The sequence below is a fragment of the Motacilla alba genome, chromosome 1A (genome assembly GCF_015832195.1).
Source record: "Motacilla alba alba isolate MOTALB_02 chromosome 1A, Motacilla_alba_V1.0_pri, whole genome shotgun sequence".
NCBI lineage: Eukaryota > Metazoa > Chordata > Aves > Passeriformes > Motacillidae > Motacilla > Motacilla alba.
Window position 1 is genome coordinate 28,622,410 of NC_052031.1, and position 25,605 is coordinate 28,648,014.

General features: G+C 40.8%; 1 protein-coding gene across 1 annotated transcript in view; it reads right to left on the reverse strand.

Annotated features, from left to right (window-relative positions):
- The window catches only part of YAF2 (YY1 associated factor 2), a 31,738-nt gene extending 27,737 nt beyond the window's left edge, over positions 1–4,001 (reverse strand). Inside the window, exons 1-2 of the mRNA XM_038153803.1 lie at positions 3,703–4,001; positions 3,444–3,569 (exon numbers count right to left, since the gene is read on the reverse strand). Of these exons, the coding sequence (XP_038009731.1) occupies positions 3,444–3,569; positions 3,703–3,728 (152 nt within the window). The 5' untranslated portion in view covers positions 3,729–4,001. The remainder of the gene's footprint in view (positions 1–3,443; positions 3,570–3,702) is intronic.
- Between the last annotated feature and the right edge of the window lie 21,604 nt (positions 4,002–25,605).

Genomic DNA, 25,605 nt, shown 5'->3' on the forward strand with positions numbered 1-25,605 from the left:
TATAACCTCCCCAGAAGCCATGTAATTCTGTGTTTTCAGCAAACCATCATTGCCTCTGTTGCTTTTACACAGTTCCAGTCTGGGCTTTTTTAGTGCTCTAGCACAGATTTTTCTGTACAGCATGAGTGACAGAGGGGGAATGAAGATTTTCAAGTGATTTAATCTCAGCAAAACTTAATTTCATGGGGCAAGGAAAGCAGACCACTTATTTAGCCTAAAGACTTTTCCTCTTGCCAAACTACAATGGCTTTTGCAAACAACAAACCTTCTCAAAAAGGTCACACAGTTTCTTTATAATGGAAACTATTAGGCAACCTAAATATAGCAGCTGCTACTAGTTCCCTCTATAATACAGTACATTATGGTACTATTCAGTATTCCTTACTTGTGCTTCTAATGAACTTCAGCAGGAAATTTGTTCAAGAAAGGAGTACTTATTACAGTCCTATGTTCCTTACATTTATATAACATCTTTCATCTAGAAAGATTTCAAAATGTCTTAAAGGTCACATGTAGAAAATTACTATACTCAGTTCCTCTCCTATCAAGAGGAACATAGTAATTTCTCAGTACCCAAGCAACAAAACAGAACAATTTAGGTTAGAAAGTAAATAGTAAAGCCATGTGTATATGGAGAGTTTAGATCCTCAGTGACATTACCAAACTAAGGTCTGGCAATAGTCGTAGAGTAAAAGGCAGAGGGATATCCATCTGGCAGATGGGATCTTAGTTTTACATCTGACTCGTGGCACACTAACTGGCACCATGCTGGGGCACTGCTTTAGTACTAGGTGGGAATCAGTTACACCACTTCCTGCAGCATCCAGGATTTCCCTTGGGACATCTCCCTCCAAGGACAGCCCAGTTTAACCATGCAATGCAATACTGCCATAGACAAAAACTTAATTCAACTCCATGATCTCATCTCTTTTGAAAATTCAGTCTAGAACTAAAACATAATAAAGACATTTGCACTAATCTTAACAATTCTATCAATTACTAAAGAACATAAACTACTTCTAGCCTCTGGCACAAAAGATAACTCTTTCAGAGAGAAGAAATTATTCAACAGTGAAAACACCCACAAACCCTACCCATACCTTTTACTTCTGTAAAGGCAAATGTGCGCAATCAGTAAAAAAAAAAAAAAAAAAAAGTTTTAATCAACTTTGCACCTAATTTCCAATGGCCTTCAAACCCACTTAGCTTCAATATAATTGCCTGTTTTTCCACCAGCAAATCTAGTCACATTTAATGAAGTTTAATAAGCAGAATCAGGTATTACACATTTCAACACAAAGAAAGAGATTGCTCTGAATTTAAAAAAAGAAATGTAGCATTTTACAATGTCTTATAGACAAAGCTCTAATCAGTAAAAAAAACCCCACAGTTAAAACTTTTAAGTAAGAACCATTGCACAGCAACAACCATGCTGATGCATCACCTTAATCTAACATCAAGCTTCAAAATGGAAGACTAAAATAAATAAATAAATAATGCATTCTCAGTGCCATCAAAACATGGTAGTCCATGTTGATGAAAACCATTTTGTCCTATAGGCAACACCAACAAATGCTTTACCAAGGTAATAATTTGGTCACTTGGACTCCAGGTCCTTAGGAAAAAAAAAAAAAAAAAAGCCAAAAAAAACCACCCAGCTGGCCTTTTGTGCTTCTTTGGCAACCTAATGATTCTCTTCATGGACACAAAGGTCTGCTTACTGGCTCAAATCATATATCAGAACTGGAAACAAAAGCTGCCTGGCCTAAAACTTCAACTTTTATCTACCTCATGTCATGTGTAAAACCTGGATTTTGCAGTCAGATGAAGATGCAACCCATCTAAACCTTAGGGGGAAAAAGAGTCCCATGAACCTACTCAGGGACACATTGTGAAAAAAAAAAAAACAACCTCTCAACTACAGCTCATGTACCAGGTTACTGTCAGGGAGAAAGTGGAAACCAAAGAAAGAAAAGAGACACTTTGATGCAAAATTATTTAAAAGATTAAATATTCAAGTAGGGAAACTAGAAGACAATGAAAATATTTGTTTCTCAGGAGCTCCATTTTTTGTTTGTTTGTTAAGTTTCAGTGCTTTTATCCAGCTGAGTTTCCAAAGCCATGAAACATAATTTTAAACTGACTTTTCTTATCAAACTGACTGGATGCTAAACAGGCTTTTTTCATTATGTTTTTAAAGACTTTGCATTAATTCATCAGTCTTATTTTGCTGAACAATACCAATCTGTAGACATCTCTCTGCGATATAAATATAATGCCATTGTTATAACTGGAAACCATAATATATGTGACAGATGCAATTCCCTCTTGTCACATTTACCTCTGATTTCCTTTGTAAAGAAACAAAAACAAACACACCAAACAAACCGTAACACTCCCTATTCACAACTGAAGTTATGAGATGTCCTTCCAATATTTATTCTGATTTTCAGAAATCAAGGAAACTAGCTCCAGAAAGAAAGAATAATCATTTTTGTCAAGTAATTGGACCCAACCTCCCAATTACAATTTCAAACGTGTAACATTTATTGCAAGTCATACCCAGCACTGCTTTGACCAATATCTACAATGTAATTGCGGCTTTCGATAGGATTGCAACTTGATTGCCATTTAAACTTCTCTCGCCGATGGGATTAACCCATAGGTAGGGTAAGAAAGGATTCCTGAGCAATGCTCTCTTCCATTAGCATGCATGGCTACAAGTGCACTCAAGTTCGTGTGTAAAAAGCCTCCATTCCCCAAGCACACATGTTCAGGCCACCGGCAGGCACAGGAACCAGTTAATCCACCGCAAGCTTTGTAACTGGTGTATAGAGAAAAGGTCCTCCTGGCAAGGCACGGTTACACAGGGAGACAATTCCATAAAGCGCAATTCGGCTAACAATTTCTCCCTAAACACTGAAGGGTTATAATCTATCCCCTACAGCCCTCGGAAACCTGCACGGTGATGCTCTGTGATGAAAAGCAAATTAAAATAACACTAATACTACCAATAATAATCAAACAAAGGGGTTATGTATGAGGCAAAGTTAAACTCGTGGGAAAAAAAATTAAAATAAATTTAAAAAAAAAAATTAAAGGGTGAGTGTCTTAGCAGGCACACCCTAGGGGATAGTTCTTTTTCGTGAGAGGGCACAATCTCTCCAGGGTTACGCTGTGCAGGCAATTATGCCCTTCCTGGTATTTATTATTTCTGTTTCTACACGCGCCGGCGCAGCGCCGGGTCAGGTTCACCGAGGAGCCCCGGGCCGGGGGAGGCTGTGTGTTCCCGCCCCCACCCCTGAGAAACGAGACCCGATTCCTGTCACGGCCGCCCTCCCTCACGCCCTGGGGATGCACCGCGGCCCCCCCGGCCCCAATTCCTGTCACGGCCGCACGGCCGCTCCCCCGCCGCCCCCGCTCCCCCTCCGCCGGCGACCCACCGTGTGGAGGTGCCCTTCCTCACGTCGCACATCAAGCACTTGAAGGCCTCGGCGCTGTTGCGGAAGGTGCAGACGCTGCAGTCCCAGTACCCCTCGTCCGAGGAGGGTTTCGGCTGCCGCTTCGGCCTGCGGAGACACACGCGCGCCAGGGGCAGCACCGGCCGCGACGCGCCCGCCGCCCCCGGGGCGCCCCCGCCGCCGCCGGCCCCGCGCTCCCGGAGGGCCCGGGGGAACGAGAAAGCGCCGCCGCTGCCCCTACCTGGTCGGGCTCTTCTTGTCTCCCATGCCGGCTCCAGACGCGTCCCGGCCCGGCCCCGGCGCGGCCCTTTGTGCGTTTGTCAATAAGGAGGAGCGCGGGGGGTCTCTGGGCTCTAGCGGGGACCCGGGGAGGAGGAGCCGCCGCCGCAACCTCCAGCTGTCGGGGAAACTCCCGCTGCTGCCGCCGCCGCCGCTGCCGCCGCCTCCCCGCTCACGTGTCCCCCCGCCGCCAACCAGCGGCGCCCGCAGGCCGCGGCGCCCGGCGGGCCGCGCACGGCGGCACCTTCGCTCCGCCGGCGGCTCGGGCGCTGCGAGCGGCGGCGGGGCCGGGGCAACGCGGGGGCTGCTGGGGGCGGCGGGCGGAGCGGGGGCGGTACCGGCGCCGGGGGGGCGGCCCCGGCGGGGAGGCGGTGCTGGGCAGGACGGGCAGACCGGCGGTGTGAGTGACTGCCGGCGGCCTGCAGGCGCTTCCCGTAAAGCCGCCCTCGTTATCGCCCAAGGTTGCTCGCGTTGGCGTCTAGATTGTCTTGTGCTTCTTCCCACAGAAATTGCTCCAGGCCGCGTTTTACAGTAAGAAACAAACGGGAATAAACTGAATACGAACTTCTGCCTGGAAGTCTTGCTCTAAAGCATCCTGTTGGCCTGAGGCCAAGGGAGGACCCGATGGGTACCAGTACAAAACCAGGTGTTACCTTGTCCCTGTGTGCAGGGTGCTACTTTTGCACTTAAAAGCTTGCAAGTACAGCATGGTTCTCATGCATCATAGCAACCTCAGACAGGACGCGGGTGTTATCACCTCTATTATCAGAGTGCACCAGAGCCCAGTCACAGACTAGGATGCCATTTTGCAGGATGCTGTGCAAACAGAACAAAGAGCACATGTCCTAAGAACCTAACAAAGACAGCAGTAAGACACAGGTAGAGAGTAGAATGCAAGCGGACAATGAAATTATACCGGTCATCATCTCAGTGGCCAAAGCTATTACTGATGTATTGCCAAGAAATTCTGGGTTTTCGAGAACAAAATATGCCCGAGGGGAGTTTTACTGAAGTGTGTAAAGACATAGATGTGTCTAAAAATTAAGCAAGTGGACAACAGAGAAACTTTCTGATTCTGAAGGCAAAGTTGTCAAGACAAATTTCAGCTAGAAATACTGGGATAGAGAGGGAAAATATAGGTAAAGTACTTGACACATTAGGGAAGCAATTAAAGACCCCTTAATTGGGATTTAGCATTTATGCATAACTAACACTTTTACATGATTCACATTTTTTTCTGTCTCTCTAGGAATGCTGTGTGTCAGCAATTGGAAAGCTGTGTAGGATTTACTTGTGTCTGGCCATTTTTCCTGAATTCCTTCTGCATTCACATCCAGCTTCCACTGTTGCCATTTTCCTCACCTTATGGTTCTCTTTCTGTATTTGCCTCACCTTTCCCTTTCTTTCTCTATTGCACTTTCTTTCTTCCTTATCTCTTTATGCTTCTCATGCAGTCTTCTGTAAATTATAAATAAAATGTATGGATTGCAGATCTGAGGGTGAGTCATGCCACACACAGACAGCTGGCCTGGGTTCATTTGCATTTAGTTAGACATCTACATGGACTAGGAGCCCAGACCCAGCTCTCAGCAGGAGAAACAAGCTCATGCTGAAGGTGATTGATCTCATGCTAAGACAGGAATACAATTCTCTCACTTAAGGAGACTATTTCTTTCCATTGACTATAAAGAGTGCTTTGCACCCATAAGTCCAGAAGTGGATGTTTAAAATTACAGAATTATATGAGGTATCCCACCTGTGCTTGAATGTGACATTATGTAGAATCTCTTGATAGGAAGCAGTGGAGAAACCTGTCTCCTTATGCCCTTTTCCACAGCACACTCTTTCTACTGTATAAACAACCATTATTTCCCCACTTTTGGAAAGTAATTATTTTGAAACTACTGCTTTCTCTTGACCTTTCCCCTGTCACAGCCTACTTTCTCCATACCGATTGTGGGAAACTGAACTTCCACTGATGGTTACAAAGCACCGAGATATGTTGTAATCCCTCAGGAACCATTCTTGGAGAGGACCACTTCTAATCAGGAGGAGGAAATGCAACTGCCAGCCATAAATGTTATCCCTAACAGAAGAGTAATCTTTCTGGCTGTTGTGCTCCAGACCTTCTGCTTCAAGGTCATCACCCAGATCACCATGCCTAAAAATTATCATGTTTTCCCAGCAGCATTGGACCTCTTTCCCCTGAGCTCTAACTAACCTTTATTTTGGGAGCTGAAATGTGATTTGGATGGTACATTCAAAAGTTGAGGTGTGTGGGTCATGGTGCAACTCACAGTGGCCATGGGTCTGTGCAAGTGTGGGTCTTATTCTTCAATAATCCTGAAAAGGAAAGAAGGACTATTTTCCTTGCATCCTTATTCCGTCATCAAATAAGAACACCAGAGGAGACCACTGAAAGCATCAAGCCATCCCATGTCATTTCTGCAACTGGAACAGTGATGGAAGGCAGCATTTAGCAGCAATGCTGGAAAGCACATGTAAGAGGTGTGTGTAATAGTCAGATACTGAAGAGATTCAGGGGGATTTTGATAAACTGAAGAAGTCGAGAATTCCAGACTCAGATATTTTGTGGTATTCATGTGAACCCAGAAAACTCATCTGTCTTTGCTAAATATTTGTATGGCACATGATCTAGAAAGTTTGAAGGACAAAATTGATGGCATCAGTATTAGCAATCTTTTAAAAAATTTCTGAGAAACAAAAGGGATGAATGAACCATCATTTTGAGTACTCTTAAATTTTGACTTTGTCTAGTGCAGTTGTTCCAGAGCAATTGTTTGCCCCCTGTTTTAATTCAGCTGTGCTAAAGTAAACTCATATTTGAGACAGAAGGGATGGGCAATATAATTGTGTCTTTTCACATCAGGCATCACTCTCTAGCTAGTGTTTGGTCTCTTATTATCTTAAAATTGTCTTTTTTTGTAGCATTGTACAAAGGAAATGCTCATTGTATGATTATGATATTGAAAATTATATGTGCTGATAGCTTTGTGGAAGTTATACATTTCAATGTGTGGTATAAATGTTCTGGCGTTCATGACTTCTCAGCTAAAAGTTTATTCATAATAAAGAGGATGTGAAAGAGGATGGTAGCAATTTTTAAGCACCTATTGTGTGAAAATTCTTACTGCAGAGAAAATTGCAGTTGTTCCCAAAAAAAAGGTGTTCACATACAAGGTTATTAAGAACAAGCTGGTGCTGTGTAAATCCATACAAAGACTTGCCATTTAGTCAATACTTGAACTATCACTGTGCACATCAAACCTATGCCAGTTGCTGCATTATCAGCATCTTGAGCAATTAAGTAATCACTTTGTCACTGCTTGAGCTTAAAAAACTCTGTATAAAGATGATTATCATTATGTTGTAGAAAAACCACATTTTAATCCCTATTCATGAAAAGGAATACTACATAAGTATAAAATTGTACTGGAACAAATGCATGTTATTCCAGCACGGTGTATGTGTTTTGTTTGGGTTGCACTGGTGTAATAAAATTAATACAATTAAATCAATTAATGGCAATTTGACTGGCGAGGGGTTTTTTGACATGTTAGGTATAATAAGGCCTGAATCATTTCTATGTGATACTGAGTGGGGAAAAATTAAAAATCAGAGATAGTGAAAAGTGAAAGCTGCTTACAGACTCTATAATAAAGAGAATAAGATTGGTCTATGTTTGCTCCAGCCGCGGGAGCAGCCCATTGAGTACTCATGCTCCTCTTACTAGTGTGTGGAGGCAGGAGAGTGAAATTCTGCTTTAGAAAGGGCCAGAACAGAGAAGGACCACACCTAGAATACTTCATAACATCAGAGAGCCTACAAGCTGTTTTAAAAGAGTTTTCACTTCCTTGCATGTACAAGTCTGATGTAAACATACTGTATATTTTTTAGGGAACTATAGCACTTATGAGAGTTGATTCATCAGCATATCCTTCAGGTTTCACACAGAATGGCCCCAACATCAGCAGGGATATGCTGTCATGAACCTTGAGTAACATGGTGGTAATTAAGTCCAGGAGTCTGTCTAGGGTCATTATTTGACTGTATGCTTATGCAAATTTGGTTCCAAATTCATGAGTCAGAAGATTATACACAGAACTCTTGCAGGTTGCAGCACAGCAGCCATAGCTGCATGTGTAAGATCAATAAAAATCTGATCAGAATGGTTTGGTTTTTATATTTGTCCTCTGTGAACTGGAATGAAATTATCAAACCACTTACTTTCGGGTACTTGGTAACAATCAAGTAATTATTTCAATAACTGCTTACTTGTCATTCACTCTCCTAGTTTGGGCCCAGCCTTTATCCTTTCAGATTTTGTAGTGAATTTTAAAGTTGTTCAGCTCTATAGTTTCTTTAAATCCTCTGCTTCATCACAGAAAGGGCTTATAGTAGAAGTTTCCCTACTTTTTCCATTTAGCCCCTCCCTCCCTGAGGTAATCCAATAGTGAATGATCACTGGTAGGAATGAAAGAACATTCTCAACATTCACTAAATATTTCTGGTCCTTTTGCTGGGATTTGGTGGCACACATGACAGTCTTCTAGACTGAAGAAAATTTATTTTGGATAGGTCAGATTGTTAATAAATAACACTCATACTTAATTCTATCATACCTCATACAGAAAAGGTTTGCTAAAAACTGCCTGTGAATGCTAAATTGAAGGTATGCCAGGAGATTGCTTCAGACACTGGAAAGGCATTCACACCCTTTGTCTGGACTTGAGGAACCAGTGGAAGTTTTCAACCCAACAAATGGTGAAAGAATGGCTCCTCCAGGGCAAATCCTTCAAAGTGGCAAAGCCGGATTTTGCTTTGAACTATCTATAAAGGAAGCAGAGGGAGACAGGGCTCACTGGCATCTGTGAATTTGGATCTCCAGGGTTTAAGAAATTCTGGTGAAGCTGCCTTTATCTATCAACTATTTAAATTCGGGGCTGAATCTTTCCCTATCTGCTCCTATCAAGGTGAATTGAGATAGTGTCGGGTACACAGAACTTTGCAGAAAAACTAAACCAAGATTTTCCTGAACTTCCTAAACAAAAGGTATTTTCCTCAAAGTTTATTAACTGCTACAGAGGTTGGACACGGGTGTCAAAGAGATCACCTCAAACACAGACACCAACAGATAGTGCTTTGACTATCAAGATTAATCTTAAATGTGGTATTGCATCATTTAATTAGTAATTTTAGTGTTCAGGTATTTATTAATGTACTGGGGATTTGCTTTGTTTCCATGCATTTGCTGAAGAGTCTCAGATCTGGTCAGAGATATGTATATTTTCAAGGTGTTTAATTTCTAGGATTTGGCCATTTATTTCTTCAAGGAAAAGCCCAGCTTTACTGAATTCACTGAGGAAACATCCTCATACTTTAAACTATCAAATAAACAAAAAAGAAGTGTCTTGATGGGAAAAATAAATATAGCTGAAAAATATTTGCACATAGGCAAATTTCCAAGCATATTTTATATATAGGAAATCAATAAATGTGAAAAGGTCTATTTTGGAAAGGAATTCCCTCATCAGCTAGAAATAAAGATGTATTCATTTTACCACTCTGCCTTCACTTTCTTGCAGAGGGCAAGAGAGAAACACTTGTCTCCTGTCTCCTTCGAAGTTTAATATCATATAATGTCAGGACCATGCCAAGGTGAAATTTGGCATAAATAGTGCAACATATCAACCATTTTCTCAAAATCACATTACATTTTCTCTGTTTTTTCAGAGTTAAGATAAAGAAGTCTAAATATATGGAGGTTATGCTTAAGGGCACTGTCACAAATTACATAAGTTCTGTTGCAGACAAATTTTTATTGATTTTATACTTCCTTTTATGTGTGTACACCCTTGCCAAGGGGGGATGTATTTGGGCAAAGCCAGTTTCCTGAGGAGGAATAGGTATGCATTGCTAAGGGTCCTTTAAACAGAAAAAAAAATCTCAACTGCCACTTCTTGCTGACATCAGCAAAAGATCTAGCTGGTTACAGGGGTGAACACATAGATACCTCAATTAGCAAGCCAAGCTCCCTTGGGGTTATAGGAGAGAAAAAAATCACACTCTCAATGCTATCTGTTCACATCTGCTCCTTGATTTCATCATGTGCCTTGATCCCTCTTAATCTGCTCCCTCATTGCTTTTCTGCTATTTGTCATCTTCCTGGTTGTGTTTTTTCTCCTCCTCTTTATGTATTGATTCATTCTCCTTCCTGTTTTCTTTTCCTCCTTGTCTTTATGTCTGAGATTTGTCTTTCTACCTGGTCTTCTGTATTACTAATTCTGCCTGCTCCATCCTTCAAGTTCCTTTTCTGTCGTGTCTCACTCTTCTCTTGCTTGATTTTCACTTTCACTGATGCTCTCCCTTTTAGAAGCTGTTTTAAAGTGTTAAAATTTGACAGGAGGTTGACTTTCCTAGTTTTGTGTCACGCAGGTGGCAGGCTTCCTACGGAATTAATGCCAAAGGAAGAACAGCAGCCCAAAGGAGATTTCACAGTTTACAGCAATATTTAAAGCATTCTGAATCTGATTAGGGAATATGGCTAAAAGTCACATAGCTTCTTGGTCCTACATAGCATTTTTCAAAGGCTGTCAGAGAAAAAAATGAAATTCTGGAACTAAAGCCTCTAAGCCAGTTCCAAGCTTAGTTCAGTGCTCCAATATTGTTTCAAGATAGCATGCAAACACCTACTGCAATGGCTGGATTCAAAGTGCCATAAGCTGCCTTTGGATCAAATGTGCTGTTCAATCTTTCTCACTGTAAATCTCTTTTATGAATTCCTACAGATTTACTCTGAGATCAGAATTTGACTTACAGGCATTATCTGACTAATAATGGGAAAAAGGTGAATGTGTCTGCATTGTGGGATCAGTAGGAAGAAAAGATATTGCAGATGTACTGATTTTTTCAGATGTAACAGAAGTAATGAATGAATAAACCAACCTTCTGTCAGAAAAAAAACACACAGAGATGATTAGTCCTTGAGAAGAATGCCTTTCTGTATGTAGTAAAAAGCATATTTCATTGCTTATAATTATATATACATGCATACAAACACAGAGACATGGTTACTTAAACATTCAAAAGAATTGCAAATTTTTCTTGAAAGATATTCCATATCAGCTCACTACATTTTCTTTATGAAATATTCTGAGGAAAGAGCTCTCCATGAGAAACCTCATGAGTCCCTTTTTTCCCAATTTCCATATTATTTTAGGTAAGGACGATAATGATGAATGTCATAGAAGCACAGCATGCAGGAGCACTGGTAAGAGATCTCACTTTTCTTTTTTGGCTTGGAATTATTTGCTTGGTCTCAGTTTGCCAAACCTTATCCCCTTCATGACATAATATATATCAGTATCTTCTGCCTCCAGCTCCAGTGTTACATTTCCATTTTTTGTTGGTTTTTTTTTCCTCCAACTTCGAATTAAATTGAATACAAAATATAGAATCCAAAAAACAAAAATGAAGAAAAAAAAAAAAGAACAGGTGTGGCCTTCAAAATCAAGGCCAGATGGGGAAGCCTCTTCCCTGAGGAGAAGACAATTTCCTTACCACTGTCCTAAGGTTATTGCAATGCCAATATCCCTAAATAACCATGCACTGCATCTTACCACTCTTTTGTCCCTCTTCCTATCCTTTTGCCTCTCTTCCCATACTTTGGCTTGGACTTGTACTGTTGCCATGTGCAGGGCTGGACTGTGTAGACTCAATATTGCATTAGAGTGTTTTACAGAGCTTCTTTTTCAAAATAAATTTGAAATATTAATTTCAAAATGAGTATATTATTGAGAAAAAGAAAGAAAAATTAAGTTCTTTAATTAATGTGGAGTGTACCCTCAGGCTTTTCCTGTAGGTTTAGAGCACTGTTTACAGTGAGCCTGTTACAGAGCACTGTTTACTGCACTGACAGGTGATCTAGGGCTGGAAGAAGCAGAAACCTCCCAGAGGAACCTGTCAGTTGACACAGATCAGTATTGATTCCTCCTGTTAGGTAACTGCTCAAGTAGAAGATTCTCCAAACTGCTCAGAATTCAGGAAAAACATATAAAAATAAAAGACTATTGAAACTTGCAGTGCTGCTACTTTTAAGATGACTCAAACATTTAAAAATGCCATGGAAAATAATACTGCAATTATCAAGATGATCATCACAGATCACCATCACTGGAAGTTGAACACTGAGATGAGATGACTTCTTCACACAGCAGCTACTCCACGGGGTTTGATGAGGGCTGTCAGGCCAGCAAATGACTGTGAGGCTGCATAGTTAATGATGCAAAGGCACATCATTTATGCAAAAGCTCTGCTCCCAAACTAAGCTGCTGCCCTCTGGCTATTATAAAAAAAAAAAAAAAAAAAAAAAAGGACACATAATTACACAAAATGGAGTTTGAAAAATGACAAATTTTGTTACAAGTTGAATATGAGTCAACAGTGTGGCCTGGCAGCCAGGAGGGCCAACAATGTTCTGAGATGCAGCGTCAGGAGCCAGGACAAAGGAGGGGATTATCCCACTCTGCTCTGCACTGGGGAGGCCTCACCTTGAGAACTGGGGGCAGTTTTGGGTGCCACAATGTGAGAAAAATATTAATCTATTAGAAAGTGTCCAAAGGAGGGCAACAAAGAGGGCAAAGGGCCTTGAGGGGAAGCATTTTGTGGAGCAGCTGAGGTCACTTGGTCTGTTCAGCCTGGGGAAGAGGAGACTGAGGGGAGACCTCATTGCAGACTGCAACTTCCTTGTGAGGGGAAGAGGAGGAGCAGACACTGATCTCTTCACTCTCATGACCAGTGACAGAACCCAAGGCAAGGGCCAAAAGCTGAGTCAGGGGAAGGTTAGGTTGGACATCAGGAAAAGGTTTCTCACCCCGAGGATGCTTGTGCACTGGAACAGGCTCCCCAGGGAAGTGGTCACAGCACCAGCCTCACAGAGGGCAAGAAGTGTTTGGGCAACATTCTCAGACACCTGATGTAATTCTTGGGGTGTCCTGTGCTGGGCCAGGAGTTGGACTCAATCATCCTGATGGGTCCCTTACAAACCCTCATATTTGATGATGAATTCTGTGCCAGAGTTATCATCTTCTGTAGCTGTTACATACACTTGACTAATCCTCAGAATGCTCTCTTACAGCCCTACAAAGAAATCTTCAAAGAAACCCTGAGATCAAGGCAGTGTTAGCACAAGCTTTAAGTCAGCTTTGAGTGACAGTTTCTGATTTATATTTTCAAACATACCAACCAGGTCTCTGTCTCAGTTTGTTCATTACCACTTGCAAAATAAATAACAGCATTCATTGCCTTAATGTATCTTTTCCACAATAAAGTCTTCATACATAATCTATTAAATTATATATTTCAGAGAAGAATTGCTCTTTCCTGAAGACTGGATTTATGAAAAGACTATCTAGAATCTTCTCTTTTTAATTAATTGCAAATTCTGTAGTATCCCAGGCAACTCTAATGTCAAAATTTGTTCTCACCAAATCTATATAGCTACTACCATTTTCATATAAACCTTGATAAATATTGCTAAGAATGAAGAGTTGAATGTCCTTTTTATCATATCAGTAGAATATATAGCAAAGGCATTTCCCTTATCCTTGAGGAAGTACTTAAGTAGATAAAGTAATTAATAATGTGAGATACTAGCTCATCTATTAACAACAGAATATTTGTTAGCTGCACTTATAAGAAGATTTTAAACAAGTTCAGACATTTTAGATGTACTGGAATCATTTGAAGGAAAAAAATCCTATAATTGGATTTATTTGTTGTAAAAAAGCTATTGCACAGTTAAGAAGAGAGACATGTATCTGAAACTCTTCAGCCATGTCTCTCATTAGTGTGCAGTAGAATGCAGTAGATACTGTCCTTGGGTTAACCATCACACCTTTTTGTGAGCCATTCAAACTCCAGGTAACTCCAGGTAAGAGTGTCCCTGTGTAACTAGAAGATAACTAACTGTATAGCAGACATAGGAAAGAAGCAGTTCCATGAGAAAGTGTCACGAAAAATGGATTGACTTTGTCTTCATTTGGTAACTTCAGGAGGTCAAATAAGAGAAGTTGTGAAACTTCAAAGTCTAAAAATTGTGTGTATTCTAAGAGCTGTTTGTTCTGTCTTCTTAGGAGTCTGCCTGGGACATGAGCCAGAATAGCACTGCAACAGCACCTGACAGATAAAATTAAAGCATGAATCATAATCTCTCTGGTGTGCCAAAATGAGCTTTATTCAAGTTGTAGCTTTAAGATGGATTACAGTTTGATGGCATGTCCTGAAGTTAACTATCCCTTAATTTCAAATGGTGTTGTGAGAAGGTTGTGTATTGGCACTGGGGTACAAACGTGGGTTTGTGTGATGAGAATTGAGTGAAGGGAGTTCAAATTGTAATGGCTTCTGTTGTGTAAATTTAAATGAAATATCAGCTGGATATTTGCCAGGATGAGATATCATTCTGACAGAACAGAGAATTTAAGTATATTGAGTGAGCTCTTTGGACTAGTCTTAAAGAATAAAGGGCACTGTAACATTCAAGGCAGAGAAAATGTAGAATGCTTCAAAAACAAGCATTCAAAATAGCATTGATAATAAATTATTTAAATAGAATTTGGAATGTGGAATTCTTGATGTTTGGAGTCTTTTTCTTAGGTATGAGGAAGAACAGCAGACTCAACATGGAAGAAAGCCCATTATAAGGAGGCAAAAGGGTATTATTTTCATTAATGCTAACATTAATGATAAGCCAATCTTCCAAAACAAATCTACATGATCTATAATCTTTGAAGCTATAGAATTGGTTGGTTTCCACAGTAAGTATCATCCTTACAATTTTTATTTTAGACACTGTAGTAATCAAAGGGTGATATAGCTTCAAAGAGTATTGTGACATAGGCTGAAGTTCAATTTAGCATGCTGGTAATGAACAAAGCACTGGGATTTTTCAGTTGGCTTGACTGGGACAAGGGATGGACATACAGAAGTCTTCAATCATCAGATTACTTTGATATGCATGACTGAATACAGGCTTAGTTAAAATAAGCAGTTTCTAATTGCCAACAAACTGCCTGCTTTATTATAACCAACAAAAAAGACAAATTCAGTCTAAGAGGTTCGTAGATTTGTATATCTTAACAATTTTCTAATCCATCAATCAAAGGATAGTATAGAAACAAAACAGACTATTCAGTTTACAATTCAAATCATTCTTACATTTGAGATATCAACTCACAAAAAATAAAATATCTAGCAGACTTCCGTGCAAGAATATGCATTTACTTGTAAATTGGTAGTGTTTATTGAGGACCTGATATTCAGTTCATTGATTGCAGATACAACCAAATCTGGGAAAATTTGGAGCCTGATTTTGATAAGAGTAGCCATCAGTAGCTGCAGCTAGTATCTTCTCCAGGATTACTTTCACTTAAATTACTGATACACATTCTTAACATTGACTCTAATTTAACAATGATTTTTGTTTGAGAATTTTACATGTGAATATTTAATCAGAAAGCCTGTGAGGAAACCCAGTAGGACACAATAAAGGTACCATAAAGCCTCACAAAACCTGAAGATATAAATGCAGAATCTTGGCTCAGCTGTAAAACACTTGAAGTTTTGAGCCAGATTCATCAGTGGGCACTGGCTGCTTTGTGCTGCCACATATCAAGGCAAAGGGCCTTGAGAAGTTAGGCCAGATCTACTGATCAGCTGCTTTGCATTGCTAGGTGAAAGAACACCTGTCAGAGACTGATCATCAACTGACCAGCAGGCAGGCACAGACATGCTTACAAGAGTGGCATTGGGGACCAGGTAGTAATCATGTGTGTTGTCAGGGAGAGCTATTAACAGATGAGGCCAGTGTCCCCAGTTGCTTTCGCCCAGCTGAGCTGATCATGCAAATCAGTGAGTGAGGAAGCATGACACTTGACTGTTTTCTCCAGGTATTGGTGTATAGATACACCTATATAGAGATGCATATATACACTAAGGTATAGATCTGCACCTGCTTATTTCTTATTGCAGCTTCCACTGCAGTTGTTAACACCATACCATCAATGTATGCCCTCCATATGAAGCCTACGTGTGACATTTCAGGAGATTTAACACTAAGAAAAGTTTGAATGCTCCTAAGTTTTCACATTATTGAACAAAATAATGAACAAAAAAGTTGCATCCTCTGCATGCACCAGAAAGGATGTGGCAACCCAGACAGAGCTCCACGAAAACATGCAGCCAGGTCTTAGGCTGCAGATGTTGTCTACCTAAACTTTTAGTAAAGCATTTGACACCATTTCCCACCTCATTCTCCTGGAGAAACTAGCTTCCCATGGTGTGGATAGGGGCTGGGTAAAAAAACTGGCTGGATGGCTGGGCCCAGAGAGTGGTGGTGAGTGGAGTTACATCCAGCTGGTGGCCAGTCACCAGTGGGATTCCCCAGGGCTCAGTACTGGCCATTCCTGTTTAATATCTTCGTTGATGATCTGCACAAGGGGGTCAAATACATTCTCAGTTGGTTTGCAGATGACACCAAGCTTGGTGGGAGTGTTGATCTACTGGAAGGTAAGAAGGCTTACCTTGATCCAAGGGATCAGGACAGGCCGGATCAACAGACCAAGGCCAGCTGGATAAGACTCAACAAGGCAAAGTGCTTGGTCCTGCACTTGGGTCACAACAACCTCACACAGTGCTGCAAGCTGACAGAAGAGTGGGTGGAAAGCTGCTCATAAGAAAAGGACTTCAACAGCAGCTGAACATGAGCCAGTGTGTGCCCAGGTGGCCAAGAAGGCTAATGGCACCCAGCCTGTATCAGGAATAGTGTAGCCAGCAGGACCAGGGCAGTGATTGTCCCCTTGTACTTTGCACTGGTGAAGTCACACCTTGAGCACTGTGTCCAATTCTGGGCCCCTCACTAGAACAAGAACACTGAGGGGCTGAAGCGTGTTCATGAAACTGGTGAAGAGTCTGGAACTCAACTCAAATGAGGAGCAGCTGAGGGAGCTGGGGGTGTTCATCCTGCAGAAAAGGAGGCTCAGGGGAAACCTTATGGCTCTCTACAACTACCTGAAAGAAGGCTGTGGTGATGTGGGGGGCTCAGCCTCTTCTCCCCTGTAATGGGGAACATTTAGAAAATATATTTGGAGAAATTTCTTCATAGAAATGATTGTCAAGCATTGGAACAACCTGCTCAGCAAAGTGGTAGGATCACCATCCTAAACATTTTCAAAAAACCTATGTGGAAACAGCTCTTGACAACATGGGTTGGTGGTCAATTTGTTTGGTGCTAGGTGATGGTTGGACTTGATGATCTTGGAGGTCTTTTCCACTCTGAATGGTTGTATGATTCTAGTAGAGAATGTGAGATAAAAGACTGGAAAATGACAAATTTCTGAAGTGACTGGTTTAGGTTTTTTTGCTTTCTATGTTAAGTTAAAAATTAGTTAAAACATTCTATCAGTAAATTGTCAGAAACAGTGCTGTACTTGAAGGATAGGTGATGCAGCCTATGACACATCCTTGGTGATGCATCCTACAATCCATACAAAAGGATCTTGAACTTTGATATGTACAAAGCAAAGAAGTTTTGAATCATTCTCTCAGATCTCTATATGAAGACACATACTAGAATCACACCAGTACTCTATGTTCCTTACAGTACATCGAAAGTCTGGAACTGGGAGGAAAAAAATAATTCACCTGTGGTGATGATTTTACACATTATATAAGCTTTCTCTGATGTTCAAAAGTTGTAGGAAAGGGCTGCCATAGTAGGCATAGTTAGGATGATCTCTAGCAGCATGCTGCCATTTCAGTATGAAGTCCTCAGTAAAGAGCTTGGAAGAATTATTTCTGGCCAGTTGAATCACAGTGTCTTAGATGTGCTGATGAATGGTGTTGCTATACAAAACCTCTGAGTTCAGAAGCAACCTTAAAATGTCTGTTTCCAGTGTTATCAAAGATGGGAAGTATTGTAAAGCTAATGTTACCCATATAAAGATGAACAGCAGGAACATCAGTGATCATATGAGCATGTCACAGCTGTACCTGGACAGTGGGAAAGCCAGGGAATTAAAAGCAAGAGACACAATGCGTTCTATAAGACGGTCTGGGTGAAACTTTACTTTTACTGTGTGGTATGTTTCATTTTTAATTAGCAATGAACAAGGTTCAGAAAGACCCAGAGCCTACAGCTTCAGGGACATTGGGCCTGGAAAAGGCATACCAAGGAGAACACAGCATTACAGCAATATTCCTTCTTCCTGAAGGAATCATTCTTACCTGGGCCACCCATGGAACTTGGAACCTTCATCCTAAATGCCAAGGTTTAACCTAAACAATTAGTTTTAGGGGTGGGAGTCAGACAACGAGCAGGCATACAGCTCCACAGACACTGGAGCTTGAAAAGAGATACCACAGTAAGCAGGACACTGCACCTTCCACATTTTCTAACCTGGGCCACTCATAGTACCTGGTACATTGGCCTCAACCCCAAGCTGCCTTTAGGGTAAAAGGGTTGGGGGTTAGGGTTCAGAGAATCACAAAGAAAACAGTCCCAGGGATTCCTGGTCTGAAAAAGGCGAGGCAAGGAGAACATGCACTGCACCAACTTTGCTCTCTCCGTATCTTTCTGGTCTGGGCCAGCCATGGCACCTGAGACCTCAGTCTGAACCAAAAGCCACAATTAGAGTTAGGATGAGGGTTCAGAGAACCACAAAGCCTACCACAACAGGGACACTGAGGCTTGAAAAGGCATGCCAAGGAGAGCACAGGGCAGCACAAACATTGACACTTCCTACATATTTCTTATCTCAGTCATCCATAGAACATGGGGTCTCAGTCAATACCAAAACCCATTGTTAGTGTCAAGGGGTAGGGTCTGGGTTCAGAGACCCGCAATGTTTATGGCTCTATGGACACTGGGGCTGTAAAAGACATAGCAAGGGGAGCACAGCAATGCACTAGCATTAGTCTCTCCACATCTCTCTTATGTTGGCCACTCATGGTGCTGGGACCTCAGTTTCAACCCCAAGTCTCCCTTAGGTTTAGAGTTACAGGTTCATGTCCCCTCCATGGACAGTGGGAGTGGAAAAGGCATATCAAGGAGAGCCCAGCAGTGTGCCAACATTGCTTACTTCACATGTTTGTAATCTCAGCCTCCTATATTACTGGAGACCTCCGTTTCAGACCTCCTACACATTTAGGGATTACATGACTCTTCTATAATCCAAGATATTTTATGTACAAAGTATATCAGTTTAGTTTTTTATTTTCTTGGAAAAGAAGTACCAGCTTCAGTTCCTTTAGTAGATACTTAAAAAAAAAACCAAAACAAAAACACAAAGAATATTACCCAGGGGGTAGCAACTGTATCTTTTTTCCTGTTGCACATGAAATATTTTATACAGACAGATGTGATTTCAGAGTCATTCTTTGTGTTTAAAATGAAATAGAGGTGTAAGAATCAGAGCAGCTGTAAAAGTAGTAATACACTAGGTTGTTTGAATTTTTTGTAGCTGTCCTCACAACAAATAAATTCTCAAATTCATGGCAGTGTTCTCCTTTACTCCAGCCTGGTTTGATCAGCTGATCACTGGACCTTAGTCTACTATATTCCCTCAGTGAGCCAGTTGAGAACCCTTCTCTTGGTAGCTGACAGGATCAAATTTACTGCCTGAATTGATTCACAGACTGTATTTCAAGATAGCATTATGTGTTTACACTGAAATAAACAGTGCCCACAAGTTCACTCTTCTTTAAACTTGCTTTGAGGTTGTTTACATGTGTTCCTAACTCAACCCTGGAGTTCTCCGAGTTCTTGTCTGCCTGCCACTGCAAATCTTCAGTGACTCTGCTTAAATCCAAGCACTCACTCTGGATTTTGAAGAGATTTAAATGGATGCAGACTTGTCAGTTTTATCTTCTCTGGGTTTCCTTTTCCACCTGAAATAAAGTAAGCAGATGGAATCTCAAGTCTTCTGAGAATAACCGCAGGGAAGTTATTTTCTGTGGGTGTGCAAAAACAAGCTAGGGGATAATTTGGAATTTATTGCTGCTGAGTCTGGAATAACTGTACCACTTCTGAGAAGCCTGGGGAGTCATGGGGAAAGCACATATTAACATGAAAACTTTGCTAGGAAAAAGAGCCACATCAAATGGGTCAGTTTCCACAAAAATTGCTGATGTGGAAATAGAGAAATGGTTTGGGGTTTTTTTATTATGTTAAACAATGTATAGACTAAGTTGTATCACAACTCCCAAATTTACAGCTTCTGTGTTTAGAAACCTGTGTTAATGGATATGAATACATACATTAAGAGTGACTTGTTTATTGACAGCCAAAGTATTCTGACATAATTATAGCACTCCACAGTCTTCCTTAATGGATAGTGTTAAATTTGAAGTCTATCTATGTCAGAAATCACTCTCTGTATTAATAGATGCCAGCTGTGAGATAAGCCTCTGACAGCTTCTTAAAAATAGTGTTATTCATTCACACTGACTTCATGTGTAGCTAATCACTGCACTTGTTGCCGAAAGCTAAAAAGAAAATCACCACTTCACTCTACTATTGTAAATATTTAACTGATGAAATATAAAATATTCTCTGGCTTGGTTTTGTTCTCTGTCAAATGAAAAAATATTTTTAAATAATCATTTTCTCCTGTTACATTTGTTGGATGAAGAAGTTATGATAGAGTGTCTTACCGGCTCTGCAGCTTCACAGGAAATTTCTCATAGAATATTTTTGTGTGCAAAATCACCCGAAGAAAAATTTTAATGCAAGTACTTCTGAAGAGCAGACAGTAACTAATCGTGCTGTTTCACAAGCCCTTTTTGCAAGGGCTGCCACCCAAGGGAGCATTCCCTTTCCCTGCCCAGTGGTCTGTTCCTGTCCCCCTCATGCATTGGCTGCCTTAGGGACAGGGCAGGGCATGGGGACAGGGATCACTGTAACCCCTCTGCTGGGTTTGCTGCAGAGTTCATTTTCTCTGCTCTGATCTGTGAGCTAGTCCAGCTCAGCCCACAGCTGTTTGATTGGAAACAGCAGGAGCTTGCAACCAGAGGCAGGGAGGAGAGAGCTGGCCTCTTCTTTCTAGGCTTCATTGCACACAAGTCAGCAACATAAATATAAATATAGGTAACCTCAGCATTGGAGGTTGCACTGAAAATCAGTCAAGAAAACCAAATTGTTCCAACAACAAAAAGGATGAATCTGACCTATGATCAAAAAAGACAGAAAAGTCTTTTTTGACCTTTTTGACCAAAAAAGTCTTTTTTGTCAAAAAAGACAGAAAAATCTCCAACCAGGCAACTTCTGGGGAGTGAAAAGCTCTTTGTAGTTTATCACTTATTTAATAGCAGAGACATAAGTGGTACTTCACAGAGACACAACTTGATTCCTGGCACTCACAACTTGAGCTCTCAGCCTTTACATTGCAAGACGGAGGCACAGAGACCAGCTGACATCACGGGGTTGCAGTCCTAAAGGATCAGATGGCGTATTAAATAATTAAACATGATAATGGGAGAACTGACCCAGACAGTAGATGCATCCACATTAACTTACAAGAATAAAACTGTACTAGCTCTCAGCTTGCTTATGCTAGAAGCAAAGGCCCTGCTTTTGGAAGTTTTTTTTCCTGGCTGGGTGGCCCCACCTTTTTTTGGCCCCACCCATTTTTTTCACTGTCTGATCCATGCATGAGCCAGACCAGCTCATGAGGCAGTTTTCTACCAGCTCAGCCAGCAGATCCCAAAAATTTTGGGACCATGTGATCAGTTAGAAGAACCAGAGAGACTGACAGAATGGAAACCATCCCTCGGTGAACAACTAGGCATCCTATTGTCTCAGCTGTAATGGGAACCCTCCCCCAAGTCCCCCAAAGCACTAATTATTTGCATTCAATTGATAGCATTAGTGACAGCTATAACCAGCTACAGCTGGTTATTTTTTACTTAAAAAAATAAAAATCACAGGGTAATTCAAGTTAGAAGGATCTCGAGAGGTCCCTGGTCCAATCTCCTGTTCAAAGCAGAGAATTCAGACTGGTTTGCTTAGGTTTTTGTTCTTTCTTGCCCTCAAAAAGAACTCTCTTTATTTGAAAAGATGCAAAATTTATATAAAGTTTGTCGTATTTTCCAGGGAAAGGCCCCTTTCTCTATCACAAGAGCATCTAATATAGCTTTAGGGAGAGAACAAAATGTCCACTGTCCTCCTGTTTGGGCTGCTAAGGTGTTGGCAGAAGAGCACTCTGGAAATGCCTCTTTGCAAACAGCTCACTGACACAACTTTATCCTCCTCTGTCAGGAAGAATCAGTTCATGGGAAGCATTTCTCAGGGTCTGATGAGAGAGTTATAAACCTCCTGGGAAGCCTTACTTTCCTCTAACCATTTCAACTTGAATGAAGCCGGTCAATGAAGCCTCCTGCTCCACCTGTCTAACCTGGAACAATTTTGTTCCAACCTTAGAGGTGGACAGCAGGCTCAGCCTGTGGGTACCAGGGAGCAGGAACATTTCCTGGGGAAGGGGTGGGTGACTGTGAACTCTTCACCCCAGCACTGCTGGATCTGGAAAAGTACACCTGCCCATAATGTGGGACACACATATATGGTTGCACCTTCTTTAAAATGTTTGTTGTTGTTTTTTGGTGAGGTTTTTTTTTGGTTTTTGGTTTTTTTGTTTTTTTTTTTAAGAAGCAAGAAACCTACTCAAAAAGCCTGTTATGTGGGTAGCAAAGTCAGCCACCCAAAAATCATGAGATGCCAGGTGACTACACGACCTTGACTCAGTCCCCTGTGCAAAGTGCATTATGCAGGATCAGCACATATTGCTCCTCCACGGGATCTCCATCTGCTTCAGTGCAGAATACAGATGAAAAAAGATTAACAAGGGGATCCTAAACTTGCTACTTTCTAACATTCAAAAGCTTCACCTTGGCCATTATATCCTTATTAATATTCCTGTAATTATTAATATTAATATTCCTGTAATGCTGGGTAACATGCAGTACATGCATGATGTGTGGACACACATGTATACTTTGGAGAAAGTTCTTACCTGAAAGAAAAGTAAAAATGTCTTGAAAAAGACAGAAAAAAAAATGATTAATGATGAAATTCGACTTTATCTCTCTCTATAATTCATGTTAACTGTAGACTTTCAAGGTCATGTTAAACAATTTATATAGAAAACAGTAAATCAGCTTATCATAGCAAACATAAAACAAATATAACCAAACTCGGACATGACTATGTGAACAGTCACACGGGGAGAAATCTAGGCAGCTGCCTTCAAGTAACCATTATTGTCCCAAGGGTGAGCAGATAAGAGAATGGCCTAAGGCCACAAAGAGCCAGACCCTCTGTACTCCAGAAGATGCAACACCAAGGAAGCTGAGATGATGCAAAAAGCTGAGAGCTCACATAGAGTGGCATCTTTTGATACTAATTCTGCCCTTTTTCCAACTCTCTTAACTCCTTCAAGGTTTTTTTTTTTGTTGTTGTTGTTTTCTTTGTTTGCTTTTTAAATTTTCCTCTGATTTTTTTTTCTCTTCTTCCAGAGTCTGAAGTAAATTTCAGAAGGCACCATGTGCATAATATCAGATGCATTAAAAATTTTAATTGTTTAAGACTCAGAGCTATTTTCAGATAAAATGTCTTATCCTGCTGTGATTCTTGTGAAAGGCCAAGAAATTTCTAGAATGGACTTAAAGGTGGGAAATCTCTGCTACATATGGAGTTCAGCAACACTCTTGTCTAGCCTATCTCTTTACTGTTTTGTTTTGCCTTTGTGAATGACATATAGGGACTTGATATATTGGATTTTGTTTTGTCCCCTAATTCCTGTTAAGAAGATGAGGGAATTGTAACTACTTGTTAGCAACAGACACTGGACAAAGAAGTACAGTGGGAAGGTGAACAGGAGGTTTTCCACTAATTTCATGTGATCAAGATTTACACTACTCTTTAAAAAAAAAAAAAAAAATTGATTTCTAAATGTCCCTACAATTAAAGGGCCAAAAGGTGCCTGCATTTAATCAGAAAGACACATGGAAAAGAAAAACACTGTAAAATATGAAAGACCTTCTGACATAAATAAGATGTCTTTAAAAATACTATTTTAATTCAGATCAGGTGTTTGTCAATTAAGAGCGTTAACTAGGGACACAGTTATCCCAACCAGCATATGCATTCATCCATAGACATAGCCTGGAGGGGTGGTGATCAATTATTCAGCATGGCATTTTATGCTGCCTCCACCTTTCATAGCACATCATGCACCAGATTGTGATCAGTAGCAAATATCCAAACAGAAGCAACTGAGAAAACAGTATTTTTGGTTGACCTGAATGAGATTTTAATTTCTTCACTAAAAACTCTCATCAGTCACTAGATAATGGAAAATGCATGAGCCTGGCTCCTTCTGTTCTTCTAAAAGAGCTGAGCTGGAGATTTCCCATTCTCCAAATATCCCATATGCTTTAGCATTCAAACCTTTCAGAATTCTGCCTCTTCTATCACATTTATTGTCACCTCCTCCTCCCCCAAATCTTTACTGCTGGTCCAGCAGCATATTGATAGAGAGCAGCATATTGATAGAGAACAACTCTCCCTGTGTGCTTTTCCAGTTTTGAAGCTGCCTAAGAGTGCGGTCAAAAATGCTGCTCCAGCTAAAGCTGATGGAAGCAATGAGGTCACCCCCACACACCCACCAGTTTCTTCCCCATCTTCCCCACCTATCTCCAGCTCAGATCTCTTGGGCAACCCCCATGCTAACTACCCCACTAAAAACCTGCTTATTTTCTGTTGGATCAGGGAAGCTGATTCACCCTGAAGCTGCATAATCCCTTGATGTAAGGCAAGGAAAAGAACAGGGACATACATGGGAGCGGGGACATGAAGACAGAAAGGCTGCCATCTTTGGTGGCAGCCCACATTTGTACAAGACTAAGAGCAGCATGAACCATTCCTGGAGAAGAATGTGTTGACCACAATTTTTCTACTGAAAGAAAAAAAATATTTTTAAGGTAACATAAGCTACTTCCTACTCTTTTTTGAGTTCTTTAGTTTGCTTTTCACTTCTCAGCTGGAGACACAGTCTATGGACTTGTGAAATGAAATACATGTGAGAATTCCTTCAAATTAAATGCAAATTTGTTTTGGTGGGTTTTTTTTTTTTTCATTTTTTCTTAAACTGTCACAAACACATTCCTGACTGAAACTATGGAGGACTCTTTCTGTACTTATTCTCTCACTGAGTTATTTATACTTCATGCCCTTGCCTTTTAGCACGAGGTAGGCTGTACAGTATTTTTTTTTGTAGCAAATAGCTTTTTTTCCCCCTTATGACAGGAAAAACATACCAGAGATCATTATAAAACAATCAAGATCATTAATCCTACTCCTCTCCTGGGGGACCTGCCTTGTGTTTCTGTTGCTCCAGGGCATTCATCACTCAGAAGTGCATATTCAGCACTTCCTCCTTTTATTTCTTGTTGTCTTGGGTAATATCAGTATGGAGTAGGACACCTGGGTGAAATTGCAGTATGTTTTAATCTTCCTCACTCTCTCTGAGGGGGTTAGGGATAGAAGCAACATTGCTTGGGAAGCAGCATATTAGCTGGTCTTTTTGTGGGTAATTGTTATCTGCATTGTTAGGTGCATTTGCCTATCATCTGGAAAACGCATGGCAGATTCCAAACTGAGTTCAACATTTGGGAAAGAAAATGTGTTCTACCGTGAAATTAAAATGAACTGGTACCTCTCTAAGGAGCTCAGTATCTCTGTAAGAAGTAAACTGTGCAGTTCTTGCTTTTGAGTTAATAATCATGCCTAGACCTA